The sequence below is a fragment of the Maylandia zebra genome, linkage group LG7 (genome assembly GCF_041146795.1).
Source record: "Maylandia zebra isolate NMK-2024a linkage group LG7, Mzebra_GT3a, whole genome shotgun sequence".
NCBI lineage: Eukaryota > Metazoa > Chordata > Actinopteri > Cichliformes > Cichlidae > Maylandia > Maylandia zebra.
In genome coordinates this window covers 49,162,337-49,185,997 of record NC_135173.1, presented here as the reverse complement: position 1 = coordinate 49,185,997, position 23,661 = coordinate 49,162,337, and the positions used below count along the sequence as shown (strand labels likewise).

General features: G+C 43.7%; 1 protein-coding gene across 1 annotated transcript; it reads left to right on the top strand.

Moving 5' to 3' along the window:
* The first annotated feature begins 3,285 nt into the window (after positions 1-3,285).
* Positions 3,286-23,661, top strand: prag1 (PEAK1 related, kinase-activating pseudokinase 1). Its single transcript, XM_004549595.3, has 6 exons — positions 3,286-3,515; positions 8,055-8,393; positions 8,481-10,201; positions 16,799-16,944; positions 18,057-18,820; positions 21,156-23,661. Exons 2-6 carry the CDS (start codon positions 8,130-8,132, stop codon positions 22,299-22,301), a joined length of 4,041 nt encoding a protein of 1,346 aa, XP_004549652.2. The 5' UTR covers positions 3,286-3,515; positions 8,055-8,129; the 3' UTR covers positions 22,302-23,661.

Below are 23,661 nucleotides of genomic sequence, written 5' to 3'. Positions count from 1 at the left end.
AAAACCCAGTTATCTTCTCTGTGAATTTAATTTTAAAGGATTGCCCCTTTAGTAATTCACAGGGAAGCGAGAGCGGGTAGAGTGGTGTTATTTCCAGCAGCAGATTGGACACATAGATGTGGGTGTTTAAAGCCTAAATCCGTCTTGCCCTGCGTATAAAAATGCACTAACATTAGCGTTACAGAGTCATTTTAATTAATTTATTCTGTACCTGTGTGGAAGTGATGATGGTGTAGAAGTAAAGGGACATCAGGAGGGAAAACAACCTACATCATGCAGAGGTGTCAAGGCCATGCTCATATTTCACTATCCTCGTGTTGTATCTGTGGCTGGGACCTGGGCAATGTGTGACTGGCTCTTTTCCAACAGCATCCTCATGTCGCAGCGTATAGGGACGTTAGCTCCATCTGAGTCTCCTGAGCTGCATACACAAACTCAGTGCAGCCTGCAGCATGCCAACAAACTGCTAATTCAACAGTGTTGATAGTATGGCAGAGGTCCTTCATACCAGCCAAATTACCATTCACTGGCTTTGGCTTTCTTCCTAATTTATAGCATCATTGTAAAAGTTAAGCAGCTAAAAATGCTTTATAGAGCACACTGTACTCAATCCCAACAACAAGCTCATAGCACATTTCGGTTATCAGTCATAAGGAATTTATTGTACATTTCATTAGTATACTAGACAGTATAGTATAGTAGACATAGTGTATTTAGTGGAAATAACAGAAGACTCTATACAGTCATGCAAAGAAAATGCTTTATACAGACGAAGGTCACTCATATCCTGTTTCTATAGGAATTAAGAAGGTAAGTCACAGCCAGGTGCTGCTAATAAATACACTTAACTGATTATCAGCTGGTGTAGGCGCCTCTGTAAGAGCAGAGGTTTTGGCAGTTTGCTAGTCTGAAGGTTTCAGGAGTGTGTAAACACAATGCTACAATATCCCTAGAAGTGGATGTCCCAGCAAATTTACCTCAAGGTAAGAGAATGCAATTATCAGAGAAACAAGAAAAAAACATCTCAGGTATTAGTTATCATGTTAAATATTAAAGTTCACAACAGCGCAATTAGAAAAAAGACTGAACAAGTTTGACAAGTTTGGAAGAATTGCCAGGAGCAAGTTTCTCCAAAAAGAGCGTTGCAGCACATCATAGGTTTACAAAGCTGCATCGGAACAAACCTGGCTGAAACTGGGTCACACAGCAGGACAATGATCCCAGCGCATCAGCAGCTTTACAGCAGAAAAGAATCAAGGTGTTGCAATGGCCCAGTCAAAGTCCTGACTCCAAACTGGTTGAAATGCTGTAGCCAGGCCTTGAATAAAAGCCCTTAAACTTCAATAAACTGATGCAATTTTGGAAATAGCGAGCCAAAATTCCTCCGCAGCAATGTGAGAGACTGATAAAGTCACACAGAAAACAATTGCTTCAAGCTGCCTCAAGCTCCTGAGTCATGATGTGTACTGTTTTTCACTGGGCGCCCTGCTACTCAAGGAGCCACACCCCTTAGTGATGCTTATCATTAAAACTTAGTGAGTTATAAGTAAATGAACCCCTAACAAAGGGGATAATATGCTGTAGAAACCAACACTTTTTTGTAGCAGGCTGCAAACATGTTAATTCCTGTTGTAAAGTTGGGCATTTTAACACAGTAGTCTCAGGGAGAATGACTTCCTTTTGGGACCTGCCTCATGTGGTGATTAAAGGAACTCCAATTATCCTCATCCTTTTTTTGGTACATCTGCTTGACTTTTAAGAGGTTTCTGCTTGGATATAACATGAATTAGGAAGAATTGAGTGAAATCACATTTCCCCACACACTTGTTATTCAGACATTCGGTGTGGAAAACTTCTTGTAGTAATGCAGTGTTTCCGAGCGGTCCTATCCGTCTGCTGTGTTCCTCTCATTTGGATGTTCCCACAGTATCTCAGTTTTATATGACAGCCTTTCCTCCTGTGACTTTGCAAAATGACACTGCATGAAGCTAATGAAGATTCTCAGCACAGATACACTTCAGTACAGGAACAACACGTACCACCTCCTGTACGAATTTCATATAACAAAAGAAAAAACCTATACATTTTCCGTGCAATGCATTGTTGCCTGGGCTATGTCGAATAGCTGAATGTGCCTAGAAGCTTCTCACACATCATCCAGCGCTCTTATGCAACGCACCAATCTGAATTACCCCATTAGCAGAATTATTACATGTGCTGTGCTGCCAAAAATAGATGAAATGCAACAAACTCTTAATCCTCTTGAGAGGATTGCAACTCTTTCCAAATTCAACAGGTGGTCTTGTAAAAGATATCCCTTTTCCTGGATCCAGTCTCCACTCTGCCACTTATGCTGATTGTCTTAGCTCTGCTATAAATCTTTGGTGAGTTTCAGGATACTGCGAGGGTCTGTGTCCAATCAATTCATATTCATGGATGTGTTCTTCACAGGCAATAGATCAGATCAATGGGATACTTGGATTTGAGGCTTGACAGATTGAGTACTGTTTTTTCTTAGATTTTTCAAGGAGCCATCAGAGTCTGTCTCCTTTGCTGTATTTATGTCCTACTACAGAAAACCAACATTAAATCTTCAAAAAACTAATTCTGGTGTTGTTTTAAACAGTACTTTCTTTTTAAATTAGTCAGGAGACAAGTGTTATTGCTCGTTTCAATGTCATTTCTTGATAAGATGTTAGAAGACACACTCAGTTAAAAGGTTAATCTCTATGGCTGAGTTCATCCACACTGACTGTGTTTGTCAGTCCCTGAGCTATGCTGCCAGTAATGGAAATCAGCAGGGGTCCAGCCAGGCTCAGTAGCAGCAGCAGTGTTTTTCTATTACTCTGTCACCGTGATGAACAGAAGCAGGCACAGTCCTGGGGGTAGCAGAGGAAAAGAGAGGGGGGGGGCAACAGAACTCCAGAGAAGCTTGTGTTGATCCACACTCTCTTTGCTTCAAAGGATCTCTTGATCCAGTCTCGGGGCTTTCTGAATAAACTTGCACAAGCCAGTGGCCCTTGGAGCCATGAAGTAGTGACCATCATTTGTAGCCTGAAGCTTAAAGTTTAAGATTAGGAAAAGTTGGGCTGTGTATTTTTAATAAATAAAACGTATATATGTGTGTGTGTGTGTGTGTATTCTGTAAGCCAGCAGGAGTGTGGCCACTGGGCCGACTGCATAGCAGGCAGGCAGGCAGCAGGCAGGCTGGTTGGTTAGGAGCTCCTCCCACCTCCTTGTGCTCTCCCCCACGTTGCTGCAGAGGGCTGCGCTCCAGCACTCCACCTCTGCACAGTGCAACAGCAGCAGCACCAGCATGCCTGGCTGGAGCCGAAAACAGCCCGCAGCAGCGCACAGTCTCCTGCGTCTTTAACCTGTGGGTGGTGGAATACTTGAAGACAGACGGATATCGACATCTGTGGGAATCACGAGAACATTTGCACGTGTATTCATTATTTTAGGTCTTTTTTTTTTTTAACGCTTTTGTGTTACCAGGCAGGACGAAGTCCGAGCAGGTAAGCAGTCGGCGGATAACCTTGGCTACTTCAGCATGGTTTCATTGTAGGTGCCATTTATTTCCTCCCTCCCTTTATTTCCTTTGCATAGGCGACACCTGCTTCATCTGCTGAACAAAGTTGTTTCACTTGAATTTTCTATAGGCGTGCGCGTTGTATTATTCATTCAGGTAATAGATTTTTTTTCTAAATAACGCAATATTCTAAGGACATCGTTTTTCTTTTACATTTAATCTTCAACAACCCATCGCCGACCAAATTTGGCATGGCGACAGCAACGTTTACCCAAATCTTCACGCACCTCATCTAAAAACAGAATCTCAGACCGAAACACGTGGGGTGTTTACCGCAAGTCGAGCGGATGTTAAAGCTGATGCTCGCAAAATAGACCAATAATCTATCTAAGATGGGGGTTTAGAAGAAAGTTCACAAGTTATTTTAGGGTGGCGGGGTTGGAAATACCCCCCTCGTGACTGTGGAGAAACCTGGTTGCGCCCCCAGAATGAATGAACGGGGCCGTGTGAGTGAGCAGGCGTGACAAATGTTGCCCGAAAAGGGATTTGTATTCAAAGTGAGGGACTACACACTGAGGTGACCTGCTTATCAGACTGTGACGTGAACTAGAGGTTGTCCAATTATTTTGATTATGTACGAGTGGATGTGTTTTGTTTTTGTTTTGTGTGTGTTTTTCCCCTGTTTTGTGGGCCTGTCATCCAATTAAGTGTGCGTTTGCTCGCACGGCACAGAGCAGCTCCTTAAAAAGCAGTCAGTAGGACAAGTCGGTGGATTACAGTAACCCTAGACTCGAGTAATAACCATCAGATGACCTACACTTCATAGCGACTGTCTCTGCGCTTGTTTGCTTACGCGTACATGTGCGCGCGTGTGTGTCTGTCGGGGTATGAGGTGGGGTTGGGGGGGTGTCATGTGTGTATGTAGGTGGTTGACTCCTTGGTTATGCGCTGCTGCGTAAAGATTCAGGATTCAGACAAAGTGCATTCTCACACCCTGCTCATCAAAGGGAAAAGAACCAATTTTAGGTTCAGCGGTTGGTTATAAGGTTTAGAATCTTTGAGATTACCTTTGGATCTGTTTGAAATATCAGTGTGTGTGTGTGTGTGTGTGTGTGTGTGTGTGTGTGTGTGTGTGTGTGTGTGTGTACAAAGGTCGAAAGAAATGAGGGCGGAGGCTTGTTAAGGTTTGCACAGTCTATATGAGGTGGTGGCTCAAAACTGTAAATTCCACATCCATCCTCAAGTCATTTTTCTAGCCCCCAGCTTCTCACACGCTCATGAGATATTCTCCATAGTCTGTCTTAGAGCAGGGTGATATGGCCAAAAATATTTATCACGATATATATTTGAAAATTTGCGATAACGATATAACCGACGATATAATTGATGCGAGACAAAATACAACTCCACAACATTGCTAGCGCAAAAAGACAACCTTCCATTTATTTTCACTTAAACAAGAAGCTGGTTTTTATGTACATTAAAGCTTTATAAAAATGTAACAGTGCAAATGCAAATTCCTTGCTGAAAGTTTAACCAAAAGGCATTTCCAGTAGAAATGGGCTGACATATCCTGAGCATAACCATGTATAATATCCACTGAAGTTAAAAAGAGGTGCTTTGCAACATTAAACTGCAGTGTGCAGTACGCATTTTTCGGACCATAAGGTGCACGGGATTATAAGGCACATTAAGCGAAACAAAGCAGTCAGATAAATCAAACTTTATTAAACTCATTCTTCTTGCTTCCTCCACTTCTGTACCATTGATTCATTAATGTTGAATTCTCTGCAGCTGCTCTATTCCCATGTTGTTGCAGTATATTAATGATTAACCTCGTATTGTGGATGGATTATCTCAGTTGTTCTCCTGACTGAAGTTTGGTCCGTTTACAGCATCCTGCCATGCGATTGCATTTGTCTCTAACCATGAAGAACCTTCACGTTAACTTTTATAAGTGGAAAAGTGTTAGTGTTCGTCCTCCAGCTTCACTGTTTATGTTATGCTAACATAGCTGTGTCGCTAGCGATCACGTAGCACATCATTTTAAACCAGCTAGCCCAACTTCAGTAACCCTACAAACGTCACTGCTGTTTAGTTTCCTGTCTTCATTTATGTTGGAAGTGATAGCAGAGCTGTACGTTTGATTTTTTTCAGAAATCTCTCAGTCAGAACATGCTATATCATGCTTAGGTAACTAGCGAAACTAGCGAGCTAACTTCCGCTAGCTTCCTGCTAACTTCTAACTCCGTTAAATGTAATAACTTTTGTTTTCATGGATGCCTGGAAGTTAAACTTTATAGTTACACCTGGTAAAGCAGCAATGCTGATCGTTTTATTAAAGATGAAAGAATTTAGACAGTTTTTAACTCTAAGTGATGCTGCAGTGTTGTTTGACCTGAAGCATACGGAGTTTAGGACCCAGATTACTCCCAGATTTAAGAGCATCTTAGTCCGACAAATATGACAATAACAACAACCGCTTGCATGTTCTGCAAAAAAATGTGCTTTATTGTGTATCTGACGGACAAACACCAAACCAGTTCCACATCACGGAAGTTGCACCATTTTTACAAACCAATTCTGGTTCATCTGTTTCACTCAACAATCGGCCATGTGCGTATGAAAACAAAGGCACTGCGCATGCGCGTTTTACTCCCATTCTATCGCGATATTTCATTTTCCTATCGTTGCCTAACATTATACCGGTATTACCGTGAACGGTATAATATGGCCCAGCCCTAGTCTGTCTTATATCGAAGGTACTGCTTCACTTTTCAACTTCTTGTTGCTGCGTGTGAGAGCTTTTACTTTTTTACTTTTAGCAAGGGGAAGTGAGAGAAATTGAACGGTGAACTTGAGAAGGTGTGGGGAATGTAGACCACAGGGTCTATCTCTGTTAAAACAAGTAGCTCTGACCATGCCAACAAGAGCCAAAATAACCAAAACCGTGTGCAGCTTCATTTGTGTCCCAGTGTTGCTGTGCAAATGCAGACACGAGTGCCAGAAGTGGTCTCAGGTGAAAATCCTGCGTGGACGATTGCGACTCTCTTAGCAGAGACTAAAGTTGACTGGCAGCAGGTCTGTGCACTCGAGAACCAGTGGCCCAATAATCCCTTGCGCCTCTGATCAGTCATCTATCCGCATGACTCATGCACGAGGCTGTAAGATGTTGGCCAAGCTGCAGTTTCCTCTGTTGTCGCAGGAACGGTAAAACAAACAGTGAGCTAGCGGATGCCTTCCTGCATGAACTGAGTCAGACAGAACAAAGAAAAATGTAAACATGCATCTTATCTTTGCCAGCGGGACCACTCGTCATACCCTGTGGCATTACTGGGTCATAAAGCAAGAATTAACTGGAGTCTTAATAGGCCTAACCTCTATTAAGTATTTTTCAATCCATGGCTACGTTAATGCTTGATGTCGCTCTAATGTTTCTCTGTGATGAGTCGCAAGTTAGCTGAGAACTTTCCTCAGTCATAAGAGGAATTGTGGATCCTCCTGCCTCTTACGACTGTTTTCCAGCCGGTGCATCTTAAATAGCGAGCTAATGTGGCCGTATGTCACTGCATCACCTTGTTGAAAGGCAATTAAAGCTGTGTCAGGAGCATAAATAGAGACACACACCCCCACCCCGCTCCCGGCTGCGAGGAAACAAATGATCTCTCTGAAAAGGTGTTGATCTTCTCTCTGTCGGCCCAGTTAAACGGGGCTCAGCGAGGGAGAGGAAGGAGGTGCGTGGTTCAGTTGTGTTTGTGAGAGGTGTAGGACGCACATGTTGTTTGTGTGTTCATGTGTAGAAGAGAGAAGGGGGGTGGGGGGTCATCGTGGGTGTGAGATTCACCCTGGTGAGACTTGCGCCTTTAGACATTCCTGACATTCCGACCTCCGGGATGCTTGAGGCTCCTCCGTCTTCTGGTAGCACGCTGGGGGCTGCGGAGGGCTCCGGACGGCTTTTAAGTTGCCAGGCTCACATCGGCAAAACCCTTTGGTTGAACAGAAACCACATACCCTCTAATTTAAGAGGGCATGGGAACATGCAGTGCACGCAGGCATCAGGTCTTCTCAAGTTACATCCATGAATGACACTTGAGTCTTAACAAGTCTTCTATGGAGTCAGAGACACTTGTCAGCCTGGGCCTCCTTGTCTTTGAGTTTTTAAATAGATGCTTGAACTTTTCACTGTTTTTTTTTAAATATCTGTTAGGATTTATGGCAGAAGATCATGCATATGTTAGGTTAAAGGCAAAATTAATAAAAACAGTCTGATACCTTTTCTCCGGGCACTGCAAAAGAGATATGAGCTGTCAGACAAGAACTTAAGGGCTGGGTGAGATTTATACATCAATTTTTTTTTGTTTTGTTTTTTGGGGGGTTTTTTTGGTGACAAAGACATGTGGAATTATTATTATGACTTAATGTAATCACTTTTAGGCCATATGTCTAACTCAAAAACCTGTGCTTCATTCTTCTCTCTGCCTTTTACATGCTGCCCTACGACCGACACCCCGTGTCGCAAAATCAGCCATGACAGGTCATCCTGCATCTACCAGATACTTCCAGAGCCACCTCTGACCAAACCGGATTTAGCGAACCCAAGATGTCAGCGTGCAACGACTTTGCAGAACACGTGTGGAAACCCGGCTCTTGTAAGAACTGCTTCCACCCGTTCAGCGCACACAAGACCGTTGGCTTCCGGGATGGCGGCGCACCAGCTGCGTGTTTGAAGAGCAGCCCGGGAGGTGATGAGGAAGCTTTAGTGACTGCGCCTTCACCCTACAGCAAGCCGACGATAGCTGTGAAACCTACTATGATGAGCCTCGACACCAGCGATGCTGCAGATGTCAACATGAACATTGAGCAGGTGAGCCTCTCAAATGTTTCCATTTTTTATTTATTTTTTTGTCAGCTGGATGTGTGTTTGGTAATGTGTGTTCATGTTTGTTTGTAGGAGGAAAACACAAAGAGCCCAACTGAGAGGCTGCGCCTCAAGCAGCTCTTAGACCTGTCGTCTCTTTACATTGATAACAGCGGCTGCAATAAGGCCCACAGAGACGCAGTTCTTCAGAGTCCCGACGCCAAGAAAGACTGCAACAACTGCTTCTCTTTGACTCCCTTGTCCCCCACTATCCTGCCCACTGACTCTAAGATCATCAGCAATATCTATGTTACCCAGGAGGAGGGTCGAGGTTCTCAGAGTTTAAAGAAAAATGCCAATGAAGACTCCTGCAGGCAGCAGAATAGTACATCCGCTCTCCGAACCAAAAGCACTTTTAATGGAAATGTTGTGACTACCAGGTCGAATTATCAAGAATGTCAACAGGCAGCTGTGGAGATACCCTTTTCACTGGATATTGTCCCTACTAGCCCTGCCACAGTCCACAGCAATGGTATGAGCAGTGGGAGTGCGACGGGTGTTACCACAAAGACATCCAGCACTTCTACCACTTCCTGTGTGGATGTTGCTAGCCCTAAATCTCTTTGTCACATCCTGTCCAAACAGAGCAACCTATCAGACTCCTCTTATTCTTATCGTAGCAGCACAGATTCACTTCCTGGAGGCTCAGGCTCAGGAGCAAGAAAAGACAGCTCGAGGAGCCCCCAAAGCCCACCATCTATGGGTAGCCCACAGTCAACTCCCACCTTTTTCAGTGGACAGAAAAGCTCAGAGCCAATTTATGCTGAGAGCACTAAGAAAAAGCGCAAGCAGCAAGAAAACGGACTGCAATCTCAACCGGAGTCCCCAAACCAGACTGAGGAGTCCCTAAGCTCTGAGCATGACCTCTCAGGAGACAGTCAGCGGGCCACCATCACTGTAATGGCTGCTCACATGGAGGAGAACAACAGAACTTTCTACTTGAGCAGCCCGGATTCGGCTGTTAGCACCCAGTGCCACTTCAGCCCCACGGCTCGTAAAGACCAGAGCAGTCCTGCTTTCCGTTGGCCCAGCCCCAGCCACAGCATAGGCTCTCTTGCTACAGAAGTAGGCTGTGCCCCTACTCTGCACCCCAAGCCCCAGTCCAGCCCACCAATTCCTCCAAAGAGGAACACCCGCTCCCCAAAACTGGGCACCTCTAGCCTCTCATCGTCCATGTCTTCTCCAGTCCCGCTTCCTGAACTTCCCAGACTACTGACCTCCAGCCTCTCTCCGTCTGTTTCATCTCCCGTCCCTCTCACTGAACTCCCCATGCTTTTCTTCGTCTCTACTAAAGAGGTCACTGCTGAGAACCAGAGCCCAGCGCCCGAGCGATGGCACAAGCCCCACCACCACAGCTCTGGCTGGAACTGCCGCATTGAGGAAGAGGAGGAGGAGGAAGAAAGAGACCGGAAAGAGACTGAAAAGAAAAAGTTAGCCGCCAGTGCTGAGGCAACCTCTCGGGTGACAGGCGTAGTCAATGGTGCTGCTGTCTGGAAGGAGGCCAGGGACTCGAAGGCCCACAGCGGCCCCCCTCCGCTGACAGAGCCAGGCACGGCCCCCCCAGCTGCCACTAACAATGGTGCCTATCAGGGGGAAACTAAGGGCAACGGCGCAGAGGCGGAGGGCAAGCATAACGGGAGCATGCCGGCAAAGCAACCGTTGCATGGTGGCTCATCAGAGCCGCTGGCACCAGGGAAGGGAGCTACCAGCCATGACCCCAATCCACCGCCTCCCCCACCCAAGAAACTGCACAGGTAAGAATAGCAAAGCACTGTTTTTGTTTTACAGTCACACATTTGGTTGACCCTTGAACAGGACAGAGCAGCAATGCAGCAGATCTCAGAAAGATCTATGACTTTTTTTTTATTACTAAATCTGCTTTTTCAGTTAATCGTGTTGTCAAAAGCAATGGCAGAATAGCAGCAAGATGGCTGAGCCTATCTGAGGCAACGACACTGCTCCATCACTCATGTTGACCAACAAACACAAAATATCTCAGAAGGTGTTCACTAACTTTGTTCAGAGTAGCTGGAAAACATCACAGGCACGAAATCCTTTTAGCTGATCATCTAATATCCAAACATGTAACACAAACAAATGCACAACGTGGCTTAAGGACAGGGGAACTGAAATATTGTTTATTCAAAGGCAGCAGTGAAAAAGTGTGATAGATACTGCATTATATGGAGGTAAGCTGTTGACATACTGTAATACAGTTTAACTGTAACGCAGGTTTATCACATGTGGATTGCCTGTTGTAGCAAATACTTGTTCTATTGTTTTGTCTCAGTGACTTGCATTAGGATTTTTGGGACTGTGGTTTGATTATATTATTTAATTTAGCACTTATAACATCCACTTAGGCCTAATGTAATGCTCTCCACAAAGGCAGTTCTGATGCATTTATGTCATGCAAGTCACTATTCGGTGTCTGTGACCATACATATGTGCAGATACAGTATCTAACTGCAGTCATTAGTGTGAAACTCGCAGTGCCTTCTCCTTTCATAGCATCATTATTCAGCCTCCATTCTAATGCCTTGTGATCATTCAGACTCTTGCAGAATATTCCTTAATGCACGCCTTGTTCTATTCATGCTAGCAGCGTGACCTTTTTCAATTGTAATTAATGCACAAAGTACGTCTGTTAAGTAGCCCGCTGCTATGTCAAGTTACTGTAAATTTGTTTTGGCTGCACCACTGTAGACGATGAATGCAAAAAGCATTTGTAGTACTGTGGAAAACTCTTGAGTAGCCCTTCCTTTCTTTATATTTTAATAGAAAATTGGGAGAAATCTTTAAACATGCATGAAAATACAGTGTGCACAGCAAAAACGAGCCTTATATAAAAGATTTCTAACAAGCGTGAAAGCCAATATTTATTCATTAACACAGCCTGAACTCTCTTAGGCACGAAAGTAGTCTTCAGGAATAGTTCTCTGGGCTTCCTGGAAGACTGTCGAAGCGCTTCTTTGGATGTTGGTGGCATTTTACTGTATTGTGGTTGGGATCTTTGTCAGTCAGATGCTAGTGGGTCCAAATCTGATGGCATTTTTCTGTGTTCATAATTCCATCAGTTTTGACAAGATCTACAACACCCCTGGCTGAAATGCATGCTCGAACCATGACAGAGCCTCCACCATGTTTTTACAGATGACTGTAGCCAGTCACTGTTCTGCATCTCTCCTTATGTCCTTGGTACATATTGACAGTGGTTTGAATCGGAATTTTCACATTTGGATTAGTCGCTCCAAGACCTGATTTTCAGTCAAATTCTTATGTAAAGTGACATACCTCCACCTTTTTCCCCAATTTCCTTCTGCATGAATGGCTTCTTGACAGCCACCTGTCCACTAAAATTATTTCTGATGAGGCTTTAGTGAACAGTTCTTTGGATCAACTAAAGGCTCAAATACATCTCTCAGCTCCTTTTCAGGACCGTAATAGATTTTTCTCACTCTTTAAAGACATGAGTTTCAGGTGCTGTTCAGATATTTTAAGGACACACTGCACCACATGCTGAGAAGTGCCAAATTCAAGCTGATAGCTCTCTGGGAATCACTTTGTTGGTGTGAAAAATACTATTGTATGTCTGTCAAAATGTGTTATTTTTGTGAGTTTCATAGATTCAATCAGCTAAAGGAATGGAAACAAATTATGTCTGTAACAAAGATCCAATTTAAAATGGGCCCCCTGGTCAGTTTTCTCTTATATGTAAAAACAACACTGGTTCACATCCTTTGTGTTAAGAGCTTTTTTCATCCTTCAGTGATTCATAAGTCCGTGTTAAGAGGTTCAATAAACAAAACCCAAAAAAAAGCATTACTCAGAAAATGGGCAGATGCAAGGACTAGACTAAATATGATTTTTTTTTTAAAGCAGCCACTATCCAAAGAAAAACTTTGAAAAACTTCAGAAAGCCCAGAGAACTATTGCTCAAGACCACTTAAAAAACATTCCAAGAAAATCTGACTTCTTTGAAGAAAAATATAAAGAAATGAGACCAGAGGTGAAATTTTCACAGTACTGTGTGTTTGTTTGTTTGTTTGTGTGTACGATATTTCTGCTGAAGTCCACATGCTGGTCATTTGTGTGGCTTGATAATCACGTTTTATTACATCATGTGCTATATATGCAAAATGATGAATGCTCCTCTTTGCACACTCCTGGTTTTACCAGTCATATGTAAGCTATAAAAAAATGCACAGTTGCCTTAAACTGAAGTTGCGTGAGTCTAAGAATACATTGTGCTGTCTGAGTCAGTTTTCCAAACAAGAAAAAGAGAAGAGGCTCTGTGTTGAAGTTATTAGAGCATCAAATGAACCCCCCCCCCCCCCCCCCCTTAAAATAAACTTTGCTTTGTCTATAACAGTGCAATGAGGTGCAAGCCACACACACACAATGTGACTTCCCCTACGTAAGCACGCGTTTTCTCATCTTGAGCTAGATTCGGCCAAAGCTCAGAAGACGACACAGACCGCTGATCACATTTCAGTGGGGCTTTATGTTTGTGGTAATTCTAGGAAGGAACCGTTTTTGCTGTTATGACATTGCCAACATTCTGCGCTGATAAAAAAAACCTTGTTGGGACACATGTGGGAACACGCCTTTACCCAGTCAGTGACAGCTCTCGCTTTGTGGCATTCCAAGTTTATCAGTGGGTTTAATTTGTTTAAGCAGTAAGCGACCCTGGTCACTACTGGAGACACAGTACTGGAGAGTAGTTCCACATTCCCGACTCAAAGACATGAGTACACGTCCCCTTTGAAGGAGCATTTTAAAGTTCTGAATCATTTAAAATCCACAGATGGTTTAAAAGAATCTGGCTCTCAGAGCCTTTGATCACGGCATAAAACACCAGATTTTGCTCTTTAATTCCATGTAACAGGTCATCCAATGGATTATATGTCGGGTCGGGCCTAGGAGGTGTTCGCTTTTGTGCATGTGCCTACGTCATGGATGAGTGTGCATGATTAAGTAGCCTACTCCTTAACAAGGAAGGCGTGTCAACTGGTGTGTAAATGTTGCCAAAGAGGGAGGGGCTTTAGTGAACAGATTGCTGCCCCCCGGGGCAACTCCCAAACTGTTCCAGCCTGGCGATCAGTTGCCACAGATAGAAGTAGATTTTATAGATCAGCATTGTGGACTCAACTTGACTTGGGTTTGAATTGGCTTCGCTCTGTGATCTGCTATTCCAAGATTTGCTGCCCCTCCCTGCACAAAGCCTTCCTGATCCCCTTTCTGCTGCACAACAGATAGCATCTTGTTGCAGTCTGGCAGACTTGAAGGCTTTTCTAAAGTGAACTCGTAGGTGAATGAAATTAGAAATGTGGGCGCTTTAACTCCCCGCATCTAATGGATGCTGTTGCTTTTCTTGTGAGACACTTTAAATACACACATTACTCGTGTGGCACCAGGGTTGTGTTACCTACACACGCCGTGGCTCTAGGGAGCCGCTAGCATGATCCAGGGGCATTTTGTACCAACCGGCCCAGCAAGGACCTCAGCATGAGGTAGGCACCTGACGACAAATTATTCTCCTGCATCACCAGTGAGACACAAAATCGGACTGCTATGTCATTAGGCTGGTGAAGAGTTTGTGTTTCAGGTTGCTTTTCTCTCTCTTTCTTTCCCCCCACATCTCCATCAGATGCCAAAATTTAGATGTAGCATTGCATGTGGTCAAATTTGTTTCCTTCCTCTTTTACAAACTGCCATTTGCTCTTCTTCTAATCTCATGTAATGTTTTTCCACTTTCTTGATCTAATTCTCTGTTTTAACAAGTCTCGCTGGTACAGTAGAAAGAAGTGGTAAGATGAAAAGCTTGATAGTTCTAATAGATTTTACATTCTTAGACAGGAGGAGCGACAGAGTTGCATTTCAAAGATTGTTTTGGGGTTTTTTTTTAAACACGTGAGCTGAGCGGCGGTGAATAAGAAAAGGGGGGAAAAGGCTGACAAATGATGACAAGGTAGGCCTGGAGCAGTCTGCAAGAGATAGCAAGGATTTGTGTCAAACATTAATGGATCTTTGGTTTATAAAACTGTACAGCCTTGGTAACTGTCCTACAGTCTTTGGAGGCAAACAATGTGTCTCTTTATTCTCTGTTGGAACATGTAGAGGTTGCACAACAGGCGGGAGAAAATATAACCCTGTGTAACAGAAATGCAATATACAGCTTTTTACCTCCTGTGAGTCTTTATATTAAAGGAGGACATGAGATATTTATATTGTCCATAATATCACAGAGATAGAGTTCAATCCGTTCCTCTCTGGCAGAGACTCATAAAAACTAACACTGCAAGCTTTGCGGGGATTGTGTTCATTGCATGGTGTGTCTGCTACCACCTCTGCTTCCTGCAGCATACATAAAGGAGGGACGGTGTATTATGAATTAATCGGGTGTATTCTTAATACTCTTTAACCAGCTAAGCCCGTGACTAAAAGATTACATCTCTACATGAAATGGCCCTGAAAATCCAAGTATATTTGTACATGGGTGAGCATGTGACCTTTTGCACGTAAACATACAAAGCGTATGCATGCTTTCGCTCCCACTGCATCATTTATGTGATTACCACAAAGAACGTCCTAAGTAAGAGTCGGGAAGTGAAATCAGTTCAATTAGGCTAACCTACAACAACAACAACACTGCTGCAGTTTGGTTTATGTCTCATTTTACACTGTTACACTGCTATCTCTAGCTAGTTGGCTGCAACGCCAGTCCGATTCACTGGGGCAATAAGAGAATCTCAAGTAAGCTTTGTTTTTTGCTGGAAAGCTGATCAGATCTACTCAGAGGAAATGAGAAACCAAGGTTATTAATAGATGTTTAGTCTAAAATCAGACATTCTAGTCACGGTGATCTTGGAAAAAATGTTGTCTTTTGGTGCATAATGTGCATTTTATACAACACTGTATAAAGTGTGTGTGTGGGGGGGGCTTTTAAATTAAATTAAATTCAAACTGCAGATACCAAGTGTTCACAGCAATAAAAATCTTCACTTGAAACATTTATGTGCATTTAATGGAACAAACAATAATGAGGACAAATATTGTACCACCCTAAACGCTTGTATCTCCTTCCTTGCGTGCCTCTCCTAAAGAAGCTTGCTTATCCATGCTCATCCTCCAGTATAAATCAGTGCCATTATTTTTTTTCACATAGGAAAATCTCATGTTTTGGATACAAATCGGAGAGATCTAGACCGAGACATGCACGGGCGCAGACATGCACATTCGCTCATAATCCCTGCGCTCATTACCATTTCTCCTGCGCCTCAGCGTTTCCACTGCCTTTCATCATGGCCTCTTTTGTCTGTAAAATGATAGCGAATCCTTTAGCTAACTACCAACAGAGAATACCTAACCCTTTGTCTCCCCCCTGTGCTTCTCTCCTCTGCTCCTCTGTTTTTTCTCCTAATTTATGGTGGAACTGAAGTCAGGGGCCGGCAGATAAATGGATAGAGGAGTCATTTTGTGACGGAGGAAAGGACGGAGAGGGGCAGATGAAGGGGAGGGATGGGACCCTGCTTCCCTGAGCCATTAGCAGCTGTAATGAGAAGAGCGAATAGCTGTCAGTCACCCTAATTGGTCAAATTTATTAGAAAGTGTTCATGAACAGTTTTCACTAGCATTATAAGACGCAGTCACGATGGTTAGATGGTCAGGTAATCAGGCAAATGGACAGGAGGAACTTTGGTTGTACTTTGTGCTTAAATTTGTAGCCTTTAGTTGAAGCTATATTTGGGAACCATAGTGCAGTTTTTAAAAAGATTATAAAAAACCAGTGAGGTCCTCGCATTTATTCTTCTTTTACAGATTTTAGTCGTTAATGTAACTCTGAGTCCCTAGCCACAAGCATAAATTAGGAAAATGCAACTAAATGTAGGGAAATCCAGTTTGCACCTATGCTCTTATTGCCACTTGTGGACACAGAGGGGCTAACGCTCAGCAGCAGTTGCTCAGTCTCACTTTTAGATTCCGATGTGATTGGCAGTACATTTTTCATCAAGGCTTGTTTATTGCAATTATGAGGCAACGTTGAATCAGGAAGCGTTGCACTCCTAACAAAGAAGTGAAACTTGACATGACTTATTCATCGTTTCATCTGAAATGATGTCGTCCTTCCCGCAGGTTTATTAATTGCATGGTGCAGGCGTAAAACAAGCAAGAGGAAGAGGGATGGTTCCACATTTACAAACGGGCATGCAAGAAAAATGCCCATTTCTGCTGCAGATCAGCAGATTGACTGCCTCGAGACACTGCACCGGGCCCTGTTGTAGAAAAGTAAATGGTAAAAAATCAAGTTGTGTAACATTATCTCTGCTTTTTTGTTTTCTCCATGACAGAGTGGGTAGGATGAGTGGCAGCAACATGGAGATGGACCGCTGTGGCCAACATGGGTCAGTAGAGAGCCCTACCTCGTCTCTACGGGGCCTGAGCAACTCCAGCCTCCCAATGGCCTCCACTGACAACCTGGCTGAAACTGACACTGGTAAGCAGCTCATACTGAATCAGTTAATAAAAATAATAATAGCAGTAATAAACATTCGTGTAATCCAACTGAAACGAGCATGACATATCTACATGGCAATATCAGTGAATTTTCTGACATGTACACTTGGGTATCCGTGGAAGTTGTTTTGCTCTTTTATGACTGCGAACCATAAAGGTGCACTTTGTTCAGAGTTAACCTGAGCAGCAACATCGAAACAAGGAAAGGAAGCTCTGCAGGGATTTACAGTTAGTGGCTGTCAGCTTGTCCCTGGTTCCTTTTTTCGCATGCAGTGCACATGCAGTTTGTTGTAACGGGTTCATTAGTTCACGTTTTTCACGGTCTTCTAGCCTGAGACATGGCTCAGAATGAGAGGCATCTGTCCTCGCGTTGGAAACTGTCGTCATCCTTCACGTATCAGCTTTAAACCTCGGTGGCACTCAGACACTTGTAATTGCTGCAACTTCCTGAGCAATGTTGTTTGAAGAGATAATTATGGACTCTGATAACGAGGGGAAAAAGGGCTCGGCTACATCCTAGAGCCACCCCCCACCCACCTTTACTGTCCACCCCCCCTTGCGAAAGCAGTTCTTGAAGACTGCACCGCACAATTATCTAAATATCTTCAGTCTTCTCTGGTGTAATGTCAGGTTCCAAGTTTAAGTCTTTAATTGATAAATGGTTCATAACTGGGTGGAAGATGTTTTGACTGTCACCATGGACCCTGGATTGTGGAAAATTTCCAGTTCTTCTGTAGAAACAAGGTATGTCTTTATATTATAGCCGAGCAGTGCGCAGTGACATGAGGGGCGTAGTAGATAAATCAGATTTGCAGCTGTCACCTGGGAATATTCTATCAGGGAATCCTGTTAAGGAAAATTAACTTAGAAGGACGCACAGACACAAAGGATACACTGTGTGAATCCACAAAGGCAGGAAAACGAAAGTCTGCCAAGAGACATTTCTCTCTGTTTGTGTCTGTATTAGTTTGTGTGCATGTGGAAGCCTGTAATTCCCAAGTTGACACCGTTTGTGTTTCATTGGTTATGTCTGTGAGTTTGGTTTTAATTTAATTGGTAGACCTGCTAACGTCTTTTTTTCTTCTTCCATAGGTTCTCAGGATGCTACACGAATGTCTTGTTCTTCTCCGTTTCCTAGAAGCCCAGTGGCTTCAGCTCCAGGTTCTCCTAACCCTCCCTCCATTACCAGCCCGAGTAAGCAGCCGCCTCCACTCCCAGAGAAAAAAATGGCCAGCCGCACCGTGTCCGCTCCCGACGGAAACGGAAAGCCTTTCGTTCGAGCGTACCCGCGCCTCCCGTTTACCGGCTCAGAGAGCAATGTGTGCCGGACCGCTGATGCCAGCTCCCGTTCCAGTTTGCCATCCAGCCCCGTTGATCCACGGCCCATTTTCTCCTCCAGTGAGTCTCTAGAACGTTGTCACGCCCCCCTGGGACGAGCCTTGAGGTCCAGGACGCTGGACGAGCCGGTCAAGACTCATGGTCGGCTGGGCGTGCACTGCCGAAGCAGCATCACTTGCTTATCTTCTCCTCAGCTCAGCGTGCCGTTCTCAGCTGCAGAACCAGGTTCAGCGCCAAACTTCGGCTCGAGCCTGCAGCTCCAGACCCTTCTGAGCAACATCGACAGTAGAGAAGGAGTGTACTCAAAACTGGGCGGGCTTTATGCTGAGTCTCTGCGGCGCCTGGCTCTAAAATGTGAAGATCACTTCACTCGCTCACAGAAGAACCCGCTGAGGTTTGAAGAGAGCAACTGGTCTCTGTTCAGGCTCACGTCTAGCAAGCCCAGCTGCAATGCAGGAGACGCTGTATACTACTCTGCCGCCTGTGCCTTAGACCCCAGCAGCTCCTACGCTGTAAAGGTAATCCCTAAATACTGAGCTTCATTTGCAAGTGAGAGATGTTTTACTTTCCAGGCACGCAACACACTCTGTGAGCACTTTATCAGAATTAACCCAAAAAGACTAACTGGGCAACCGAATGAACAACTAGCTTTTTGTTTGTTGTTGTGAGCACCCAAGCACTTTTTCTGCAAAACAGGGAAAGGGTGGCAGGTGTGCAACCTGTTATGCTTCCTGTCACTACTTCAAAATAAAAGCCTCAGTGCCGTTTTCTACACACCTAACATGAAAAAGCAGTAGTTCAGTTAGATTGTCAGTAACTGAACACAGCTTTGATGCACTGTTTGGAGAGTAAACGATAAATAGGGAGGTACTAAAAAATAAAAATGTAAATAACAGTTACCTCTGACTTCTTTTGAAGTGGGTTCTCATTAAAATGGGATTGTAGGATCATCAATACAGTACAGTTTACAGTATTCATATTATTAATAATATCCTACATAGTTTAAACAAGTGGTTGCCAATGTTTTTCATTGGATCCCCTAACATACTTCGAAACTATTTTAATATAACATGTTTTATCTTTAAATATATATTCAGCAGAATTCATTTCAAACTGGTTTGGGCTACTTTTGGATGCCCCCAACCGGTCAAGGCAGATGGCTTCTAAAACTGGTTCTCCTGGAGGTTTCTTCCTGTTTTTCCTTCTAGCTGTTGCCAAGTGCTTACTCATAGGTGGTCGTTTGATTGTTGGGGGTTTGCAATAGGCTAATAGTAAAGTTTATCTTTCAGCATAAAGCACCTTGAGGGGACTGTTGTTGTGATACTTTTAGCAGCACTCTATTTATCAAATATTAATATCAAAGGATGGTGTCACCAACTCTACCCATTTATCCAGTATATGCCCTGTTAACACTTTCAACTTTACCTAGCTAGTCAGCTGCTAATCCATATTGCTAGCTAACGATTCACTGCTAGCCATGTTTCAGAACAACAGTTTGCAAATGTATTCATAAATCAGTTTGATTTGAAATATTAACTAGTAGTTTCAACTCTTGGCCAAACATTAGCAAGCTGTATCTTTATCACTTGGATAGTTACTCATTCATTTTAATCACTTACACATTTTTTGGCTGCCATTTTTTTTTTACTGCTTATCCATTACTTTTAGCGAAGTGTAAACTTTAAACTTTGACCACCTATTGTACTTGTATTCTTGGTTTTCATATAATGTACTTGGATTTGCAAGGCTAACATTTAAATGAAATGGAAAATTTTAAGGAAAACATTTGTTGTTAAAACTGTGCAGAAGATAACCTGCAAGTGTATAGTAACAGAGTCGGGGACTTTGCTTGCTCGTAACTGTCAGTTCCAGTTGAGAGAAGTGAAAACTTACAGTTGTCTGAGGTACAGTTGACCTAGTGGGTGTTGAACTTTTAAGCAGGTACTTGACAGTTTGAGGACAGGATGAGGAGCTTAAAACTGGGCAGCAGTCTTATTTGTTCTAAGGCTGCAGATGGGATAGCCCCACTACAGCGCAAACCTTAAAGGCATGTAATGCAAATAACGAGGAAGGAGGGTGTGGGTGATGTGATCTTTGCCCGAAAGTCATTAGTGCTGTACAATGTAGCAGCTGTTTGTATTGTGTGTTTTGCCACAGCCTGGGTGCCCAGACTCTTGCTTAATATCTGTGGGCTGATTAATCTTTACATTCCAGGCAGGGTTTACAGTCCAGACAAACCCTTTCTGTTGTCCAAAGCCAAGACAAACTTACTTAGAAGACACTCATCCCTGTGCTAACGATAATTTTGTACATTTAAGCAAAGTCAGTACAAAAAGTCAGCATGCTTTTTTACATGTAATGCTGTTTACTGTATTGCCACCTAAACCTTCTCACTAAGACGAGATCATTATTTTTGGGGGAAAAAAAACCAGTCCCATCAAAGACTTAAAATAAATGTAATTTAATGGGAGGTGTTGTTTAAAAAATTTGATGTAATATTTCACACAGACCAGTTTGAGAATGGACACTGGAGGGCTGTAGTAGTTTATTTTCATCCCAACAGAATCTGGTACTGCTATCAACTTGCCAAACTGTGGTATAAAAAGTATTTTTGAGAAAGCTTTTCAACTGAGGCTTGAGCTTACATGTCCATCAGGGGTGCTGATTTCACATGAATAGGAACAGGAACTGAATTAGCACTGACCTTGGAACTTAACTAACAAGAATTCCTTTCTTATGTTTCTTGGCTCCACTCCCTTCCCGTCTCTGGAATTTTCCCTCCCTCCCTCTTTGTCCCTTTCTTCTTTTCTGCTTCACCCCTTTCTCCCTTCCTTTGTGTACATACCTCTGCAGATCTGCAAGAGTTCAAGCATTGAAGCCAAACAGGGCCATCTCTACGGCCTGTCAGTGCAGCAGAGCATGCCTCCTCACTTCAACCTTCAGCAGGACTGTGGTCACTTCCTCGCCTGTGTCCCCCAGAGCATGTTGCCTTCTGATGAAGTCTCCCAGCCAACCACACCTGCTTCGCCACTGCCTCAGTCTATGCAGGGCCAGCCGGAAGACAGAGAGCGAGTGGTGGTCATCACACCTGAGATCCCTCAGCAGACGGCAGCTGACTTTGTTCGGGAGTGGGAGGCATTCCACAAAGCTCAGCCAGAGGTCTACGAGCGTCGCATATGCTTCCTCCTCCTACAACTCTGCAATGGCCTAGAGCACTTGAAAGAGCATGGGGTCACGCACCGTGACCTCTGCCTAGAAAATTTGTTGTTGGTACCTCATCAGCGCAGGCCCGCTCTGTTCGCTCCACAGACTGAAAACAGCTCCAGTAATGGTTCAAGCGGTGCAGAGGCTCAGCGTCACCTTCCCCGGCTCCTGATCAGTAACTACGCAAAGGCCAAGCGTCGCTCCTCGGAGGATGCCGTGTCAACCAACGTGGACCCTCGCATCAAACGTGACCACGCCAGGCTGGCGCCTGAGATCCTCTCAGCAGCCCAGTACCGCAAATTTGATGAGTTCCAGGTGGGCATCCTGATCTATGAGCTCCTCCACCAGCCAAACCCGTTCGAGGTCAGTCCAGCACTGAAGGAACAAGACTACCGCTGTGAGGACTTGCCTCCAATCCCCTCTGTCTCCCTCTATTCAGCTGGCCTCCAGAGGCTGGCCCAGCTCCTTCTCCAACCTGACCCCATCAAACGCATCCACATCCAGGAGGCCAAGCGTATATTGCAGAGCTTGCTCTGGGGACCGAGGAAGGACCTCATGGATCAGCAGTGGGAGAGACAAGGACAAGGGGGAAACTTTGTCGATGGATCCCGACACGAGGGTCTCCTTAATTGGCTCGACGTGAAAAGGGCGCTGCTGATGATGAAGTTTGCCGAGCGCTCGCTGGAGCCAGAGAGGAACGCAGAGCTGGAGGACTGGCTGTGCTGTCAGTACTTCTCCTCAGCTCACCCTCTGTCCCTCTGCCATACAGCTGAACTGCTCTACTCACTAAAGTGAAAGCTCACCTTATGGGTTAAAAATCCATGTGGGCGAAAACATAGTTATATGCGACTGTAGGTGCAAGAGAGACCAATGATGTCAAAGAATGGGATAAGGAGGCACAATCCTCTGGAGAAAACCCGCACCCGTGTATTCGATCGACTTCATGCACGAGATCCATGCGTCAAACTAGCCGTCCAGTCTGAACTTTTTTTTAAATTTATACCAACAGTATCCTGCGACAGTGAGCTTAGTATAAAAAAGACCTGTGAACACACCACTGATTTTGTAATAATCAGAAAGATTCTCATGACAACTAGAATCTGTTTTCATTTTCTCTCGCGCTCCTGGTGGATGCATCAGGGGGGGAAAAAGAACATGGACAGTATTCATAATAATACACTTACCAAAGTTCATGTTTGGCACTGTGTTTTGTGTATTTATTATATGTCAGTGGAGACATTTATACGCGCTGACGACAGGATAGCAATTCATAACCTAATTCTGTGTCAGTAATGCTGTGTCGCACATACATGTGCAGCTAACTTTGTCTACATGTAACCTGTACGGCTAATTTCTCTGCTAATGGAAATGTGAGGTCACCTGCAGGCTTTACCGTATTGCACCTTTTACTCTCATGTTTTTTGTCATGGGCACATAGTGCTGTATTGCAGAATTACTGCAGGATTATCCTTTTTTTTTTCTTTTTATTCTGTGTATACTTGGAAATGATCAACACAGCCTTTTGGAAAAAAATACTACTACTGTTCTACTACATGCAGTTTTTTCCCTCCTTCGCTCAATTTTATTATATATTTAAATGTTTGTTGACATTTGTCACAGTGCCTTTTGTTCTTTTGTATTTGTTACAGTGACTCGAGCCTAATGTAAATACTCCCCACCATTTGTCCTTTGTGAAACTGGCCTTTCACAGGAACAATGTTTTCTTTTCTTTTCTTTTTTTTGGGGGGGTTTTGTACAGTGATTTGTAGATGATAATAGAAGTGAATGGGCCCAAGCAGGTCTTAAAAAGCCATGAATATGAGCAGTAGTTAAAAAAACAAGATGATATTTATGATTTAAGTTGTTATCTTGTAGTAGTCACTGGAATTTCTGTTTATTTCCATGATATTCAGCAGCAGCTGGGCTTTTTTATGTGTCATGAAAGCTTCAAGTTATAAATTATATTAAAACAAAAAGTGTGGGAACACATTAACAGCCTGCACGCAGGTTTTTATTCATGACCGACTGTTTCTAATGTGGAAGAAAAGTAAAACACGCCCTGAACTCATGACTAATGCATTATTGATTGGAATTATTTTGTGTGTGTGCCTCTTATTTGCATCTATCAATAAACTGCATATATTTTCTCACTGCA

What these genes read in the sequence shown, in the direction of transcription:
- prag1 (XM_004549595.3), top strand. Translation starts at nt 8,130, where the DNA reads ATGTCAGCGTGCAACGACTTTGCAGAACACGTGTGGAAACCCGGCTCT. An exon ending in TCAACATGAACATTGAGCAG is followed by an intron (nt 8,394 to 8,480) that starts GTGAGCCTCTCA and finishes GTTTGTTTGTAG; the next exon opens with GAGGAAAACACAAAGAGCCC. An exon ending in GCAGCTCCTACGCTGTAAAG is followed by an intron (nt 18,821 to 21,155) that starts GTAATCCCTAAA and finishes ATACCTCTGCAG; the next exon opens with ATCTGCAAGAGTTCAAGCAT.